The sequence below is a fragment of the Procambarus clarkii genome, chromosome 65, assembly GCF_040958095.1.
Source record: "Procambarus clarkii isolate CNS0578487 chromosome 65, FALCON_Pclarkii_2.0, whole genome shotgun sequence".
Lineage (NCBI taxonomy): Eukaryota > Metazoa > Arthropoda > Malacostraca > Decapoda > Cambaridae > Procambarus > Procambarus clarkii.
The window spans coordinates 15,464,940-15,484,803 of record NC_091214.1 but is presented as its reverse complement, the minus strand read 5'-3'; the positions used below and the strand labels follow the sequence as shown (position 1 = coordinate 15,484,803).

The window sequence follows — 19,864 nt, the reverse complement described above, 5'->3', positions numbered from 1 at the left end:
CTGGATAAGGGATTACCTGCAAGGCAGAAAAGGTCAGGTGTATTACCAGGGATACATGTCTGAGGAACGGAGGTTTCAGTTAGGTACCCCACAAGGGGGAGTATTAAGTCCCACCTTATTCAATGTATTAATGAACAGATTAGCATCAGAGATGTATCCTCCAGGGGTCACGACGATCATATATGCTGATGACATTCTTATACAAGGCACTTCTGGGAACAAAATTCAAGATGCTCTTAACATACTTGGTATAACCTGTCACAAGTTAGGCTTAGTTATAAATGCAGATAAAACCAAATACGAGTATAGGAAACGAAGAAATATAACACTTACTCTAAATGGTGTGGAACTGAGCCGTGTACAGAAGTACAAGTATCTGGGCATGTATGTTGGATACACATGTGAGAGTAAAAATGCTGAAATAAATCATATCAGCACCTTATGTAAAGCCCGTCTGCATCCTCTAAAAGCACTGGCTTTTTCTGGTAAAGGTGTTGGGGTACCTATCTTGCGGATGTTATACATAAGCACTGTTCGCTCCCTGATAGACTACGCAGCACCCGTATTGTCTTACACAGGCCAAGGCAGAATTCAAAAAATAGAGCTGATACAGAACGAGGCTATGAGGATTATTCTTGGATGTCAAAGAAATGCAATGATTGAAATAATGAGAATGGAATTAAATTTACAGAGTGTGTGTGATAGAGTCCGTGACATTAACACTAGAGTATCTATTCGTTTCATGCGGAGAAAAGGAGGGGATAAGCTGTTTGAGAGCGTTCAGACCTGCTTGAGTGACGTACACACTGCCAGGAAACTGAGGGAGACACGCTATACGAGAGGATTAGCTCATGACCTCAGGGAATACGACGTACTTGACTGCTGTAAACCCTCTCGAAAGTGTAATATGTCTGCTCCCTGGAAAGTACAGAAAATAGACGTCGAAATTGTACCCCTCAAGGTGAAAAAGATTCATCATGAACCGGGACAATTACGGTGTTTGTATGGAAGCATGATATCTCGGTTACCAAGAGGCAACAGTTTACATGTATATTGCGACGGGTCGGTGGCGGAGGATGGCAGGGCAGGGTGTGGTGTCCTAATAAGGGATTATACGGAGTTTGGGACTGTGGACAGGATAATTGAACTCCGGCTTAGTAATTATATATCATCCACACAAGCTGAACTGCAGGCCATTCTGGCGTGTTTGGAGGAAGTACGTCATGACGACAAAAATGTTTTTGTATTTGTCGATAGCCGAGGAGCACTGGAGTCCTTAAACAGTCGAAACCCAGTCTTCATGTCTATAGTGGAGGACTGTAAGAGAAGAATAACTGAGATACAGCTGAAAGGTTATAGTGTGAAATTCATGTGGATTCCATCTCACGTTGGAATAGTGCTCAACGAGGTGGCGGATGACTTGGCCAAACGTGCCACATCAAAACCACAAGTTGACATTGAATGTGAATTCACAATGAGACAAATAAGAAGCAAAATCAGAAATATTCAGGCACAGGCGGGAGTGGAGAGGAGAGAGATAATGTATGAGAGTAGTCAAACCATGCAACACTACATGTATGTGAGTCAAAACACCCATTTCACTTATGGTAAAAGGAGAAATGCTTGGAGTGACTCTGTGTACATGCGGCTCAGGCTTGGGTACAAATATTACTGGGAATATGGGATAGATGTTCATGGTAATGACACGAAGTGTAAACTATGTGGTATGTTAAGGTCTCACACCCTTGCCCATTATATTCTTGATTGTCAATAACAGTCTGCCATTCTTGGATGTACTAATAACAAAAACAGGAACCTCTTTAAGCACCAACGTATATACCAAGCCCACCAACATAGGATTATGCCTGAACGGTAGAAGTGAGTGCCCCCAAAGATACAAAGCCAGTGTTCTCAATGCTTATATTCGTCGAGCGCTTACCCACTGCTCTGAATGGAGCAACGTGAGTAGAGAGTTTGAAAGAGTAACTCAGGTATTGGTGAACAACGGATATAGCAACGCGGAAATAAACGCTGCTATAAGAAGACACTTGGACCGTTGGTATAATTCAGAACCTAGAACAGAAACCACAACACCCCCAATAAAATTATATTACAAATCAACCATGCACAGTGAACATATAAAAGAGGAAAGAATAATGAAAGAAATAATCCGTAAAGGAGTAAAAAGCACTACTCCTAACCAAAACATAAACCTGATAATATTCTACAAAACCAAGAAGACTTCCGAACTCCTTATCAAAAACAGCCCGAAGCCGACGGAGAACCCTCTACAGCAGTCAAGCGTTGTATACATGTACACTTGCCCCCACGAAGGATGTAACATTCAATGTAAGTACATAGGTATGACGTCAACCAAGCTGACGAGGCGTTTGACATGCCATCTTCAATCTGGTGAACCTAGGAATCACATGAGACAAGCCCATGACATTACTCTAACAAGGGAAATGTTGAACAAGAACACTTGCATAATAGACAAAACCCAAGATTCAAGAAGATTACAAATTCTTGAGGCAATTCACATAAGAATAGAGCGACCTACCATGAACACCCAAATCACGGAACTATTTACTCTACCCACCATGAGAGTAAGGACAAGACAAGAACATATCGATGCCAACACAGAAGACAATGTCCAACATAACAGGCCAATTACACTGGATTAATCTTTGTGTTTAGATAGGAGATGCCTCGTATGGGCCAATAAGCCTTCTGCAGCCCCTATGTTTATCCCTTATGTATCCCCCCATGTTTTCACCTTCATTGTATTATCACCTGACCTAATGCGGGTATAAAATCAACTAGTATTGTAAGATCTGTTCACTTGAGAATGAACCATGGAGGTTCGAAACGTCGTGCAAATTATACAAATAAGTGTAATACACTCAATAGTAAATCACTTCTTTTCTTCACCTTAAAAGTACGAAAATGAGTTTTGGAGAACTCCTATTTCAATTAAGCCCTGATGCTAAGAAAATAGTTAGAGGGATAGAAGCCCTAAACCAGAAAATAATAAATACAGAATTTGCGGTCATATTCAATATATATATATATATATATATATATATATATATATATATATATATATATATATATATATATATATATATATATATATATATATATATATATATGTCGTACCTAGTAGCCAGAACGCACTTCTCAGCCTACTATGCAAGGCCCGATTTGCCTAATAAGCCAAGTTTTCATGAATTAATTATTTTTCGACTACCTAACCTACCTAACCTAACCTAACCTAACTTTTTCGGCCACCTAACCTAACCTGACCTATAGAGATAGGTTAGGTTAGGTAGGGTTGGTTAGGTTCGGTCATATATCTACGTTAATTTTAACTCCAATAAAAAAAATTGACCTCATACATAATGAAATGGGTAGCTTTATCATTTCATAAGAATTATTTTTTAGAAAATATATTAATTCATGAAAACTTGGCTTATTAGGCAAAAAGGGCCTTGCATAGTAGGCTGAGAAGTGCGTTCTGGCTACTAGGTACGACATATATATATATATATATATATATATATATATATATATATATATATATATATATGTCGTACCTAGTAGCCAGAACTCACTTTTTGGCCTACTATTCAAGGCCCGATTTGCCTAATAAGCCAAGTTTTCCTGAATTAATATATTTTTTCTAATTTTTTTCTTATGAAATGATAAAGCTACCCATTTCATTATGTATGAGGTCAATTTTTTTTTATTGGAGTTAAAATTAACGTAGATATATGACCGAACCTAACCAACCCTACCTAACCTAACCTAACCTATCTTTATAGGTTAGGTTTGGTTAGGTAGCCGAAAAAGTTAGGTTAGGTTAGGTTAGGTAGGTTAGGTAGTCGAAAAACAATTAATTCATGAAAACTTGGCTTATTAGGCAAATCGGGCCTTGAATAGTAGGCCAAAAAGTGAGTTCTGGCTACTAGGTACGACATATATATATATATATATATATATATATATATATATATATATATATATATATATATAATATATATATATATATATATATATATACATATATATATATATACATATATATATATATATATATATATATATATATATATATATATACATATATATATATATATATATATATATATATATATATATATATATATATATATATATATATATATATATATTAGTATATTTTGGTAGCAGTCTTTCCTGTAGACATATATTATTAAATATGACCGAAAAAGTAAGATTAATAATTCTAACACGAATTTTCTCAATCTTTCTTATATTCTTTTTCACTGTTGATGGTAACTGAAAAATCAATTCTCAGAAATTCATTTTTATTTCTAGTCTGACGCGACACTTGAACGCGTTTCGTAAAACTTATTACATTTTCAAAGACTTTAGTTTACACACACACAGCTATAACTGAACAGAGTTTAAAACAGCTTCGATTTTTTATACCTGCATTTGGGTGAGGTGATATGTTACAACAGTTTTGGATGAGGTGAAAACAAACTTTCAACACAAGACAGAACATGAAACAATGGGTATAATATTTTGTAAGTTAAAGGGAAGAATGGAAGTAACTGCAAAGGGCCTATTGGCCCATATTTCTTAATGCTTCTATATTGGTGCGGAGTCTTGAAGTGGGTAGAATATAGTTGTGCATTAATTGTCTGTTGATTGCTGGTGTCAACTTCTTAATGTGTAGTGCCTCGCAGATATCTAGCCGCCTGCTATCGCTGTATCTATCGATGATTTCCGTGTTTTTTGTTAAGACTTCTCTGGTGATGGTCTGGTTGTGGGAAGAGATTATATATTCCTTAATGGAGCCCTGTTGCTTATGCATCGTTAAACGCCTGGAAAGAGATGTTGTTGTCTTGCCTATATATTGAATTCTTTGAGGCTTACAGTCCCCAAGTGGGCATTTGAAGGTATAGACATTGGTCTCTTTTAAAGCATTCTCCTTTGTGTCTGGAGAGTTTCTCATGAGTAGGTTGGCAGTTTTCTTGGTTTTATAGTAGATCATCAATTGTATTTTCTGATTTTTGTCTGTAGGGATAACGTTTCTATTAACAAGATCTTTCAGGACCCTTTCCTCCGTTTTATGAGCTGTGGAAAAGAAGTTCCTGTAAAATAGTCTAATAGGGGGTACAGGTGTTGTGTTAGTTGTCTCTTCAGAGGTTGCATGGCGTTTCACCTTCCTTCTTATGATGTCTTCAACGAAACCATTGGAGAAGCCGTTGTTGACTAGGACCTGCCTTACCCTACAGAGTTCTTCATCGACTTGCTTCCATTCTGAGCTGTGGCTGAGAGCACGGTCGACATAAGCGTTAACGACACTCCTCTTGTATCTGTCTGGGCAGTCACTGTTGGCATTGAGGCACATTCCTATGTTTGTTTCCTTAGTGTAGACTGCAGTGTGGAAACCTCCGCTCCTTTCCATGACTGTTACATCTAGAAAGGGCAGCTTCCCATCCTTCTCCATCTCGTAAGTGAAACGCAACACAGAACTCCGCTCAAATGCTTCCTTCAGCTCCTGCAGATGTCTGACATCAGGTATCTGTGTAAAAATGTCGTCAACATACCTGCAGTATATGGCCGGTTTCAAGTTCATGTCGACTAAGACCTTTTGTTCGATGGTACCCATGTAGAAGTTCGCAAACAGGACACCTTGGGGAGAACCCATGGCGACCCCATCTACTTGCTTATACATGTGCCCATCCGGGCTCAAGAAGGGTGCTTCTTTAGTACAAGCTTGGAGTAGTTTCCTTAGAATGTTTTCTGGTATGTCAAGAGGAGTACAGGCCGGATCACGATACACTCTGTCCGCTATCATCCCGATTGTTTCATCCACAGGTACGTTGGTAAACAGTGATTCTACGTCCAACAAGGCTCTTATCCCTGTGGCCCATGTTCCCGGCAGTATCAACAAATTCCTTTGGAGACTTCAGACTGAAGGCGCAAGGGAAATAAGGAGTCAGCAAGCCGTTGAGTCGCTTCGACAGTCTGTACGTGGGTGTGGGTATCTGGCTGATGATTGGCCGAAGTGGGTTTCCAGGCTTATGTGTCTTGACATTTCCATACGCGTATCCAGGTTTGTATTCCCCAATAATCTTTGGCAGGTGGAGTCCGGATTTCTTGGCGTTCACAGTTTTGATCAATTTGTTGACCTTTGCCTTCGATTCGGCTGTAGTGTAGTGTCCTTCGTTACCCTTTGGAATTTAGTTTGGTCAGAGAGAGAATGAGGTTCATTTTCGCCAGATATACATATATAAATATATATATATATATATATATATATATATATATATATATATATATATATATATATATATATATATATATATATATATATATATATATATACAGGGGTACACTGGATTTGTGAGAGTACATAACATTGGCATTTTTACATTCTTGTAAAGCCACTAAAATGCATAGCGTTTCGGTCAGATTTTTTATCTAATTATTAATCATTATTAATAGATAAATTAATTAGGATAATTATTAATTGGCACATTGTATCAAAATTTGAAGAATATTAATGTTTGAATTATATATTTTAGTTCTGAACTATGGGTTCCGGGAGACTCACACGCTTGGGGTCCGGGGTTCGAGTCTTCTAGAACCCAGGTGAATGGGATGTTTATTTCCAGGGTAGTGTGGATGACAGTTGATATGGTGAGGACACCAGAGTATGGTGTGTGTGGTGAGGGTACCAGAGTATGGTGTGTGTGGTGAGGGTACCAGAGTATGGTGTGTGTGGTGAGGGTACCAGAGTATGGTGTGTGTAATGAGGGTACCAGAGTATGGTGTGTGTGGTGAGGGTACCAGAGTATGGTGTGAGTGATGAGGGCACCAGAGTATGGTGTGAGTGGTGAGGGCACCAGAGTATGGTGTGAGTGGTGAGGGTACCAGAGTATGGTGTGTGTGGTGAGGGTACCAGAGTATGGTGTGAGTGATGAGGGCACCAGAGTATGGTGTGAGTGGTGAGGGCACCAGAGTATGGTGTGAGTGATGAGGGCACCAGAGTATGGTGTGAGTGATGAGGGCACCAGAGTATGGTGTGTGTGGTGAGGGCACCAGAGTATGGTGTGTGTGGTGAGGGTACCAGAGTATGGTGTGAGTGATGAGGGCACCAGAGTATGGTGTGAGTGGTGAGGGTACCAGAGTATGGTGTGTGTGGTGAGGGTACCAGAGTATGGTGTGTGTGGTGAGGGTACCAGAGTATGGTGTGTGTGGTGAGGGCACCAGAGTATTGTGTGAGTGATGAGGGCACCAGAGTATGGTGTGTGTGGTGAGGGTACCAGAGTATGGTGTGAGTGATGAGGGCACCAGAGTATGGTGTGAGTGGTGAGGGTACCAGAGTATGGTGTGTGTGGTGAGGGTACCAGAGTATGGTGTGTGTGGTGAGGGTACCAGAGTATGGTGTGTGTGGTGAGGGCACCAGAGTATTGTGTGAGTGATGAGGGCACCAGAGTATGGTGTGTGTGGTGAGGGCACCAGAGTATGGTGTGTGTGGTGAGGGTACCAGAGTATGGTGTGTGTGGTGAGGGTACCAGAGTATGGTGTGAGTGATGAGGGCACCAGAGTATGGTGTGAGTGGTGAGGGTACCAGAGTATGGTGTGTGTGGTGAGGGTACCAGAGTATGGTGTGTGTGGTGAGGGTACCAGAGTATGGTGTGTGTGGTGAGGGCACCAGAGTATTGTGTGAGTGATGAGGGCACCAGAGTATGGTGTGTGTGGTGAGGGCACCAGAGTATGGTGTGTGTGGTGAGGGTACCAGAGTATGGTGTGTGTGGTGAGGGTACCAGAGTATGGTGTGAGTGATGAGGGCACCAGAGTATGGTGTGTGTGGTGAGGGTACCAGAGTATTGTGTGAGTGGTGAGGGCACCAGAGTATGGTGTGAGTGGTGAGGGCACCAGAGTATGGTGTGAGTGGTGAGGGCACCAGAGTATGGTGTGAGTGGTGAGGGTACCAGAGTATGGTGTGTGTGGTGAGGGTACCAGAGTATGGTGTGAGTGATGAGGGCACCAGAGTATGGTGTGAGTGGTGAGGGCACCAGAGTATGGTGTGAGTGGTGAGGGCACCAGAGTATGGTGTGTGGTGAGGGCACCAGAGTATGGTGTGAGTGGTGAGGGCACCAGAGTATTGTGTGAGTGGTGAGAGCACCAGAGTATTGTGTGAGTGGTGAGGGCACCAGAGTATGGTGTGAGTGGTGAGGGCACCAGAGTATGTTGTGTGGTGACCGCACCAGAGTATGGTGTGAGTGGTGAGGGCACCAGAGTATGGTGTGAGTGGTGACCGCACCAGAGTATGGTGTGTGTGGTGAGGGTACCAGAGTATGGTGTGTGTGGTGACCGCACCAGAGTATGGTGTGAATGGTGAGGGCACCAGAGTATGGTGTGAGTGGTGACCGCACCAGAGTATGGTGTGTGTGGTGAGGGTACCAGAGTATGGTGTGTGTGGTGACCGCACCAGAGTATGGTGTGAGTGGTGAGGGCACCAGAGTATGATGTGAGTGGTGAGGGCACCAGAGTATGGTGTGAGTGGTGACCGCACCAGAGTATGGTGTGTGTGGTGAGGGTACCAGAGTATGGTGTGTGTGGTGAGGGTACCAGAGTATGGTGTGAGTGATGAGGGCACCAGAGTATGGTGTGAGTGGTGAGAGCACCAGAGTATGGTGTGAGTGGTGAGGGCACCAGAGTATGGTGTGAATGGTGAGGGCACCAGAGTATGGTGTGAGTGGTGAGGGCACCAGAGTATGGTGTGAGTGATGAGGGCACCAGACTATGGTGTGAATGGTGAGGGCACCAGAGTATGGTGTGAATGGTGAGGGCACCAGAGTATGGTGTGAGTGGTGAGGGCACCAGAGTATGGTGTGAGTGGTGAGGGCTCCAGAGTATGGTGTGAGTGGTGAGGGCACCAGACTATGGTGTGAATGGTGAGGGCACCAGACTATGGTGTGAATGGTGAGGGCACCAGAGTATGGTGTGAGTGGTGAGGGCACCAGAGTATGGTGTGAGTGGTGAGGGCACCAGACTATGGTGTGAATGGTGAGGGCACCAGACTATGGTGTCAATGGTGAGGGCACCAGAGTATGGTGTGAATGGTGAGGGCACCAGACTATGGTGTCAATGGTGAGGGCACCAGAGTATGGTGTGAATGGTGAGGGCACCAGAGTATGGTGTGAGTGGTGAGGGCACCAGAGTATGGTGTGAGTGGTGAGGGCACCAGAGTATGGTGTGAGTGGTGAGGACACCAGAGTATGGTGTGTGTGGTGAGGACACCAGAGTATGGTGTGAGTGGTGAGGGCACCAGAGTATGGTGTGTGTGGTGAGGGTACCAGAGTATGGTGTGAGTGATGAGGGCACCAGAGTATGGTGTGAGTGGTGAGGGTACCAGAGTATGGTGTGTGTGGTGAGGGTACCAGAGTATGGTGTGTGTGGTGAGGGTACCAGAGTATGGTGTGTGTGGTGAGGGCACCAGAGTATTGTGTGAGTGATGAGGGCACCAGAGTATGGTGTGTGTGGTGAGGGCACCAGAGTATGGTGTGTGTGGTGAGGGTACCAGAGTATGGTGTGTGTGGTGAGGGTACCAGAGTATGGTGTGAGTGATGAGGGCACCAGAGTATGGTGTGAGTGGTGAGGGTACCAGAGTATGGTGTGTGTGGTGAGGGTACCAGAGTATGGTGTGTGTGGTGAGGGTACCAGAGTATGGTGTGTGTGGTGAGGGCACCAGAGTATTGTGTGAGTGATGAGGGCACCAGAGTATGGTGTGTGTGGTGAGGGCACCAGAGTATGGTGTGTGTGGTGAGGGTACCAGAGTATGGTGTGTGTGGTGAGGGTACCAGAGTATGGTGTGAGTGATGAGGGCACCAGAGTATGGTGTGTGTGGTGAGGGTACCAGAGTATTGTGTGAGTGGTGAGGGCACCAGAGTATGGTGTGAGTGGTGAGGGCACCAGAGTATGGTGTGAGTGGTGAGGGCACCAGAGTATGGTGTGAGTGGTGAGGGTACCAGAGTATGGTGTGTGTGGTGAGGGTACCAGAGTATGGTGTGAGTGATGAGGGCACCAGAGTATGGTGTGAGTGGTGAGGGCACCAGAGTATGGTGTGAGTGGTGAGGGCACCAGAGTATGGTGTGTGGTGAGGGCACCAGAGTATGGTGTGAGTGGTGAGGGCACCAGAGTATTGTGTGAGTGGTGAGAGCACCAGAGTATTGTGTGAGTGGTGAGGGCACCAGAGTATGGTGTGAGTGGTGAGGGCACCAGAGTATGTTGTGTGGTGACCGCACCAGAGTATGGTGTGAGTGGTGAGGGCACCAGACTATGGTGTGAATGGTGAGGGCACCAGAGTATGGTGTGAGTGGTGAGGGCACCAGAGTATGGTGTGAGTGGTGAGGGCACCAGACTATGGTGTGAATGGTGAGGGCACCAGACTATGGTGTCAATGGTGAGGGCACCAGAGTATGGTGTGAATGGTGAGGGCACCAGACTATGGTGTCAATGGTGAGGGCACCAGAGTATGGTGTGAATGGTGAGGGCACCAGAGTATGGTGTGAGTGGTGAGGGCACCAGAGTATGGTGTGAGTGGTGAGGGCACCAGAGTATGGTGTGAGTGGTGAGGACACCAGAGTATGGTGTGTGTGGTGAGGACACCAGAGTATGGTGTGAGTGGTGAGGGCACCAGAGTATGGTGTGAGTGGTGAGGACACCAGAGTATGGTGTGTGTGGTGAGGACACCAGAGTATGGTGTGAGTGGTGAGGACACCAGAGTATGGTGTGTGTGGTGAGGACACCAGAGTATGGTGTGTGTGGTGAGGGCACCAGAGTATGGTGTGAGTGGTGAGGACACCAGAGTATGGTGTGTGTGGTGAGGACACCAGAGTATGGTGTGAGTGGTGAGGGCACCAGAGTATGGTGTGTGGTGAGGGCACCAGAGTATGGTGTGAGTGGTGAGGGCACCAGAGTATGGTGTGTGGTGAGGGCACCAGAGTATGGTGTGAGTGGTGAGGGCACCAGAGTATGGTGTGTGGTGAGGGCACCAGAGTATGGTGTGTATGGTGAGGGCACCAGAGTATGGTGTGTATGGTGAGGGCACCAGTGTATGGTGTGTATGGTGAGGGCACCAGAGTATGGTGTGTATGGTGAGGGCACCAGAGTATGGTGTGTATGGTGAGGGCACCAGAGTATGGTGTGTATGGTGAGGGCACCAGTGTATGGCAAGTGTACATGTTCATCCAAGACATTTGTGAGAGATATCTTAACTTCTGTGTTATGGCTATGTGCGTTTAGCAGATTCTTCACAATTATGATTCCCTTGGTGGATCCCCTGAATGATGGATGATCCCCTTGATCCCCTTAATGATGGATGATCCCCTTGGTGGATCCCCTGAATGATGGATGATCCCCTTGATCCCCTTAATGATTGATGATCCCCTTGGTGGATCCCCTTAATGATGGATGACCCCTTTGGTGGATCCCCTGAATGATGGATGATCCCCTTGATCCCCTTAATGATGGATGATCCCCTTGGTGGATCCCCTTAATGATGGATGATCCCCTTGATCCCCTTAATGATTGATGATCCCCTTGGTGGATCCCCTTAATGATGGATGATCCCCTTGATCCCCTTAATGATGGATGATCCCCTTGGTGGATCCCCTTGATCCCCTTAATGATGGATGAGCCCCTTGGTGGATCCCCTTAATGATGGATGAGCCCCTTAGTGGATCCCCTTAATGACGGATGATCCCCTTAGTGGATCCCCTTGATCCCCTTAATGATGGATGATCCCCTTGGTGGATCCCCTTGATCCCCTTAATGATGGATGATCCCCTTAAAGATGGATGATCCCCTTGGTGGATCCCCTTGATCCCCTTAATGATGGATGAGCCCCTTGGTGGATCCCCTTAAAGATGGATGATCCCCTTGGTGGATCCCCTTGATCCCCTTAATGATGGATGAGCCCCTTGGTGGATCCTCTTAATGATGGTTGAGCCCCTTGGTGGATCCCCTTAATGACGGATGATCCCCTTAGTGGATCCCCTTGATCATCTTAATGATGGATGATCCCCTTGATCCCCTTAAAGATGGATGATCCCCTTGGTGGATCCCCTTGATCCCCTTAATGATGGATGAGCCCCTTGGTGGATCCCCTTAAAGATGGATGATCCCCTTGGTGGATCCCCTTGATCCCCTTAATGATGGATGAGCCCCTTGGTGGATCCCCTTAATGATGGATGAGCCCCTTGGTGGATCCCCTTAATGATGGATGAGCCCCTTGGTGGATCCCCTTAATGATGGATGAGCCCCTTGGTGGATCCCCTTAATGATGGATGAGCCCCTTGGTGGATCCCCTTAATGATGGATGAGCCCCTTGGTGGATCCCCTTAATGATGGATGAGCCCCTGGATCCCCGTAATGACGGATGAGCCCCTTGTACTGTGGCCGAGTGCCAGTATTTCATAGCCTAACTTTATCAATTGCATTTTCCGTCCTGTTCTTAGTCCAAACACGTATAGCGAAGGATGACAGAGTTAATCCCAGGAATTAGAAACCTTCCATGTGAAGGGAGATTGAGAAAGTTTAATATACATTTTCTACAAAGTCGAAGCATTAGGAGTGATAAGTGGATATATGGGCACAACAGGGGATACCAATACGGTATTAAATATATAGACAAAATACAACACGAAACATTGGGTATACATTGAATAAGTTTAGATTTAGGAAAGGCCAGGGTAAATACTCGCCTTAAAACAGGGTTCTTTCTGGAACAAATGGGTAATATACTAGACGTGGGATCGCTGGCCTGTTTCAAGCGTAGGTTACACACACATATGACCGGGTTTGGGTGGATATTAAGCAGGAGCCCTGGAAACACAAACCGTAACTGTCTCTATTTTCCGCTTGTTACAACTTGTAATAAAGTTGTTACATCTTGGCTTAACGTATTTATGACGTATTAGAACGTTGTTACAACTTGTTATATTGGTTGTTATAACTGGTTAGGAGGTGTTAAACTTGTTCGAATGTTGTAGCAACGTTGTAGTTTCGGTATGTGTTTGGCGGGCTAGGTGCCTCGTATGGGTCAAGGGCCTTCTGCAGTTACCTTAAGTCTTATGTTGTGTGTTCCCGCTCTGAAGCTCGTGGTTATTCTCTATATCTATTCCAGGCAATATTTTATATCGTGCAATCCAGTTTTGACAACGATGCCTAGTCCTAATTCTGTGTTAAAGAAGCTGATAAATTTACCCGAGTGACACCATCTCTACTGACCTCAACGGAGACAGGAAGCCGCCGGCTTGTCAAAGGTTTCTCCATTTTTTTATCTGTATTTGGAATTGCAGTATTGTCTAGACTTTTACGACTTCGACGGGTAGGCGGTTCCAAGGATTTATAAGCCATGCATGACTTAAAAAACGTCTCCTGTTTTCTGTCCTACATTGTTGCTTGTTGACCTTGAAGCTGTTGCTTCTTGTATACATTACATATAACGTTTTAAAGAAGTAGTCTAGATTAATATTCTCAAACGTGTTCAGTATTTTAGAGGTCTGGACGAGATCAGTCCTCACAGTCTGGTCTACAGTGTGCTCAAGGGCTGTGTTGGCCCTCAACTGGTATGAGGGACTGACTTTGTTCTGGCAGGATTGTTGTACAAAACTCTGTACAACACAGTTTTGTACAGTTAAATTTTCACTTTGTTTTCATTGATGTTAAAGGTTCGCTAGTTAGTTTAGTTCATTTATTATACACCCCATACCCATTGTGTGGGCGGTAGTGTGAAGGGTTACAGAGGCACATAATGGGCTGGTTGACTATTCTTAGAGTTCAGGCAGCCTTCAACGTCTGATAACAAGGACTGAATAACAACTGAAAGGACTGAAAACAGGAGACCTTCCGCCTACCCTCCGAAGCCATAAAGGCCAAAACTCTGTTGAACGTTAAAATCCAGCTTGGATGAATCATCAGGACAAATGAGGGGACCTTTAACAAGCCGCCGGCTTCCTGTCCTCGTCGTGGGCCACTAGTGTGTTAGTGGCCCTCAGGTAAATATGGTCATGGTCAGGATGAGTGAGGGCCCAGTGTGGGACGCCGGTCTCTGACTGTCTATGGGGCCTGACTGACTGTCTATGGGGCCTGACTGACTGTCTATGGGGCCTGACTGACTGTCTATGGGGCCTGACTGACTGTCTATGGGGCCTGACTGACTGTCTATGGGGCCTGACTGACTGTCTATGGGGTCTGACTGACTGTCTATGGGGTCTGACTGACTATCTATGGGGTCTCTCTGACTGTCTATGGGGTCTGACTGACTATCTATGGGGCCTGACTGACTGTCTATGGGGCCTGACTGACTGTCTATGGGGCCTGACTGACTGTCTATGGGGCCTGACTGACTGTCTATGGGGCCTGACTGACTGTCTATGGGGCCTGACTGACTGTCTATGGGGTCTGACTGACTATCTATGGGGCCTGACTGACTGTCTATGGGGTCTGACTGACTATCTATGGGGCCTGACTGACTGTCTATGGGGTCTGACTGACTATCTATGGGGTCACTCTGACTGTCTATGGGGTCTGACTGACTGTCTATGGGGTCTGACTGACTATCTATGGGGTCTGACTGACTATCTATGGGGTCTGACTGACTATCTATGGGGTCTGACTGACTATCTATGGGGCCTGACTGACTGTCTATGGGGCCTGACTGACTGTCTATGGGGCCTGACTGACTGTCTATGGGGTCTGACTGACTGTCTATGGGGTCTGACTGACTATCTATGGGGTCTCTCTGACTGTCTATGGGGTCTGACTGACTATCTATGGGGCCTGACTGACTGTCTATGGGGCCTGACTGACTGTCTATGGGGCCTGACTGACTGTCTATGGGGTCTGACTGACTGTCTATGGGGTCTGACTGACTATCTATGGGGTCTCTCTGACTGTCTATGGGGTCTGACTGACTATCTATGGGGCCTGACTGACTGTCTATGGGGCCTGACTGACTGTCTATGGGGCCTGACTGACTGTCTATGGGGCCTGACTGACTGTCTATGGGGCCTGACTGACTGTCTATGGGGCCTGACTGACTGTCTATGGGGTCTGACTGACTATCTATGGGGCCTGACTGACTGTCTATGGGGTCTGACTGACTATCTATGGGGCCTGACTGACTGTCTATGGGGTCTGACTGACTATCTATGGGGTCACTCTGACTGTCTATGGGGTCTGACTGACTGTCTATGGGGTCTGACTGACTATCTATGGGGTCTGACTGACTATCTATGGGGTCTGACTGACTATCTATGGGGTCTGACTGACTATCTATGGGGCCTGACTGACTGTCTATGGGGCCTGACTGACTGTCTATGGGGCCTGACTGACTGTCTATGGGGTCTGACTGACTGTCTATGGGGTCTGACTGACTATCTATGGGGTCTCTCTGACTGTCTATGGGGTCTGACTGACTATCTATGGGGCCTGACTGACTGTCTATGGGGCCTGACTGACTGTCTATGGGCCCCCACTTGGACTGTTGCATCCATGCATGTAAACCTCATCTTCAGCACATATTGGAGACCGTTCAACACCGAGCAACAAAACTAATTTCAGCACTAAGTTGACTCGTACCAAGAACGGTCGAGGGCCACAGGGCTAACAGCGCGGCAACGGATGACAGGGCGGATCTCACTGAAACTTTTAAAACACTGAACCATTTGAAGGATGTTGATCCAGACAACATCTTCAAAAGATCAGCTGTAACACAAACAAGGAGCAACGGGCTCAAGCTCAACAAGTCACAAAGAAGGATCAGAAAACAAGAAATAATTTTTCACTTACGGGGTTATAAACCCATGGAACTGCCTACCCGATAATACACGACAGCGTGTACTAGGCCTCACGAATCTGTACTCCAGTTGAGAGACGGAACCAAAGAGCCAGAGCTCAACCCCCGCAAGCACAACTAGGTGAGTACCAACCGAAGCCATAAATACAGAAACACTACTGCAGTTTCAAGATCCAGCTGGATCAAATCATAAGGACATCTGACAAGCCGCCGGCTTCCTGTCCTTGTCGAGGCCACTAGTGAGATCCTGGCCCCTCCGGTGAATTACTCTTCCTTGTCGTAATAATGGTTAATGGAATTCCTTGTGGTAATAATGGTAATGGAGTTCCTTGTAGTAATAATAGTAATGGGGTTCCTTGTGGTAATAATGGTAATGGGGTTCCTTGTGGTAATAATGGTTAATGGAATTCCTTGTGGTAATAATGGTAATGGGGTTCCTTGTGGTAATAATGGTAATGGGGTTCCTTGTGGTAATAATGGTAATGGGGTTCCTTGTGGTAATAATGGTAATGGGGTTCCTTGTGGTAATAATGGTAATGGGGTTCCTTGTGGTAATAATGGTAATAGGGTTCCTTGTGGTAATAATGGTAATGGGGTTCCTTGTGGTAATAATGGTAATGGGGTTCGTTGTAGTAATAATGGTAATGGGGTTCCTTGTGGTAATAATGGTTAATGGGGTTCCTTGTGGTAATAATGGTAATGGGGTTCGTTGTAGTAATAATGTAATGGTAATGTAATAATAATGTGGTAATGAACCTCCCAGTTCATAAAGGCGGTAACACGGCAGACATTAATAATTACAGACCCATATCAAATCTACTATATTATCAAACATATTTGAAAAAATTATTTACAAACAGCTCTACTCCTATCTCGTAAAAATCAATATACTAAGTCCCTGTCAGTTGGGCTTCCGCTCCCAAAAGAGTACCAATGATGCAATTGTTAGTCTGCTTGGCTTAATCAACTCAGCCCTTGACAAAAGTGAGTTTCCGATTGGACTCTTCATTGACCTGAGAAAGGCTGTTGATACTGTTAACCATAACTATCTCTTACCTAAACTCCACCATTATGCAATCCGTGGCCTTGCCCTGGACTATATCCGATCCTATCTTAGTGACAGACACCAATATGTAGCCATCAATGATATAACCTCTCTTACTCTACCACTAACATAGGGGTGCCACAGGGCAGCATCCTAGGACCCCTCCTGTTTCTTATATACACCAATGATCTGCCTAATGTCTCTAACATGCTTAAACCTATATTGTTTGCTGATGATACTACCCTCATCTACTCTGACCCCAACCCACTCATACTAAATAATGTTGTTAACAATGAATTAAAAAAGTCCATTAGTGGATGTCAACCAATAAACTCGCACTAAACATAGAAAATACCTACTACATCATATTTGAAAGCAAATCAACAAATGCAATTCAGCTTCAGATAATGTAAACATTAGCAATAAAAATGATGGAAAGTTCCTTGTCCTATACTTAGTCAAGAGACTCGACTTCAGCACCCACACACACAAAACATAACTGAAAAGGTTTCTAAAACAGTTGGTATACTCTCTAAGATCAGATATTATGTATCCTACTCTGCTCTCCTCTCACTCTATTATGCACTTATCTATCCCTATCTTACTTATTTATTTATTTATTAATTTATATACAAGAAGCTACATTGGGTTAGAGAGAATACATAGCACAGTATTTACAATCTTGTAAAGCCACTAGTACACGCAGCGTTTCGGGCTTATGGTATCTGTGCTTGGGGTTCAACCTCTGCAAACCACCTCAAGCCCATCATCACCCAGCAAAAATCTGCTATCAGAACAATAACAAACTCTGCTTTCAGACAACACACAGCTCCCCTGTTTAAATCCCTCAACATGCTAAACATAAATTCACTCCATATAATCTCTTGTGTCAATTACATTTACAAAACCCTTTTCTTAAGTGCAAACCCTGTTCTGAAACTCTTCCTGGACAGCTGTAATAGAACACCTACTCACCACACCAGACATAAATATCTCTTTGATATCCCCAGAGTCAAAATCTGTGTAAACACTCTATGCAAATAAAGGGACCTAGTCTATGGAATTCACTCTCAAATGAAGTGAAAAGCTGTCCAACTTTTGCCTTATTCAAAAATAAAACCAAAAAGTACCTAATTTCATCTTCATAGTCTTCTACCTAGAGCTTTATCTCGCACTGTTTCTAGTGCTACCCAATCCCTCAATATTTGTATCTAAACTATATTACTTTACCATTGTAACTTTATATATCATCTGATATCATGGTTGTTGTATTGAGTACATATTCTACTGCATTATTCCTTGTAATGATCCTCATATTGTGCTTCAGTGAACCAATGTATAACCCTGTAATGTTATCCTAATGTATCTAGTAATCCTTGTTCATTATTGTCTATTGTTATTTTTGTGTATCATTCTAATCTGCTTTTGTGTCAAAATTTCTTGCAATGTACCTGAATACATTTGTTGACAATTTTACTATAATTATTCCACTTAAAATTATCTGTATCTGTAAAGTAAAGCTGTAAAGTACCTGTAATTTTTTTGTCAATTTTACTGTTATCTAAAAATTATCTGTTACTTTAAGTACTCACCCGAAACACTATGGGTGCTGGTGGCTTTACAAGAATGTAAAATCAACTTAATTTCTATGTTCTCTGTTAACCTCCAATGTACCTTCCTGTATATAAATATATAAATAAATAAATAAATAAATAAATAAATAAATAAATAAATAAATAAATAAATAATGGTTAATAGGGTTCGTTGTGGTAATAATGGTAATGGGGTTCCTTGTGGTAATAATGGTAATGGGGTTCCTTGTGGTAATAATGGTAATGGGGTTCCTTGTGGTAATAATGGTAATGGGGTTCCTTGTGGTAATAATAGTAATGGGGTTCCTTGTGGTAATAATGGTAATGGGGTTCCTTGTGGTAATAATGGTAATGGGGTTCCTTGTGGTAATAATGGTAATGGGGTTCCTTGTGGTAATAATGGTAATGGGGTTCCTTGTGGTAATAATGGTAATGGGGTTCCTTGTGGTAATAATGGTAATGGGGTTCCTTGTGGTAATAATGGTAATGGGGTTCCTTGTGGTAATAATGGTAATAGGGTTCCTTGTGGTAATAATGGTAATGGGGTTCCTTGTGGTAATAATGGTAATGGGGTTCCTTGTGGTAATAATGGTAATGGGGTTCCTTGTGGTAATAATGGTAATGGGGTTCCTTGTGGTAATAATGGTAATGGGGTTCCTTGTGGTAATAATGGTAATGGGGTTCCTTGTGGTAATAATGGTAATGGGGTTCCTTGTGGTAATAATGGTAATAGGGTTCCTTGTGGTAATAATGGTAATGGGGTTCCTTGTGGTAATAATGGTAATGGGGTTCCTTGTGGTAATAATGGTAATGGGGTTCCTTGTGGTGTTGAAACTAGAGCCTTAACTATTATTTAATCACCAGAATTTTGAATAAAGTAACGATTTACCTTCTTGGATATAAATATATATAAATATATATATATATATATATATATATATATATATATATATATATATATATATATATATATATATATTGTATATATATATACAAAACGCTGAACTGTAATGTCAATCCTGACCTCAAAAGCTACATAGAAGGTTGTAACAGATCCCATGAGCACCACACCAGAAACAAATACCTTTTTGATATTCCAAGAGTACGACTTAATCAAACTAGAAATGCTCTACAAATCAAGGGACCCAGAATGTGGAATGACCTTCCCAACCATGTTAAAGACTGTACCTCTCTCAACCAGTTTAAGATAAAAACTAAACACTACCTAATTAACTCCCTGTAACCCACCTTACCCCTATAATGTCAACCCATGTCTGCTATTTTTAAACACTGCTGTTTGTCGACCAAATTGTATTTATGCTGTTTTTCTGCCAATGTTCCCCCTTTTTTATTTTTTTA

At 43.7% G+C, this 19,864-nt stretch overlaps 1 protein-coding gene across 1 annotated transcript; it reads right to left on the bottom strand.

Moving 5' to 3' along the window:
* Window positions 1-14,062: 14,062 nt before the first annotated feature.
* On the bottom strand, window positions 14,063-15,562 carry LOC138354994 (dentin sialophosphoprotein-like). Its single transcript, XM_069309699.1, has one exon. It carries the CDS (start codon window positions 15,560-15,562, stop codon window positions 14,063-14,065), a length of 1,500 nt encoding a protein of 499 aa, XP_069165800.1.
* Window positions 15,563-19,864: the final 4,302 nt, after the last annotated feature.

Excerpts from the sequence above, each read along its gene's own strand:
- LOC138354994 (XM_069309699.1), bottom strand. The coding sequence starts at position 15,562 with ATGCAACAGTCCAAGTGGGGGCCCATAGACAGTCAGTCAGGCCCCATA.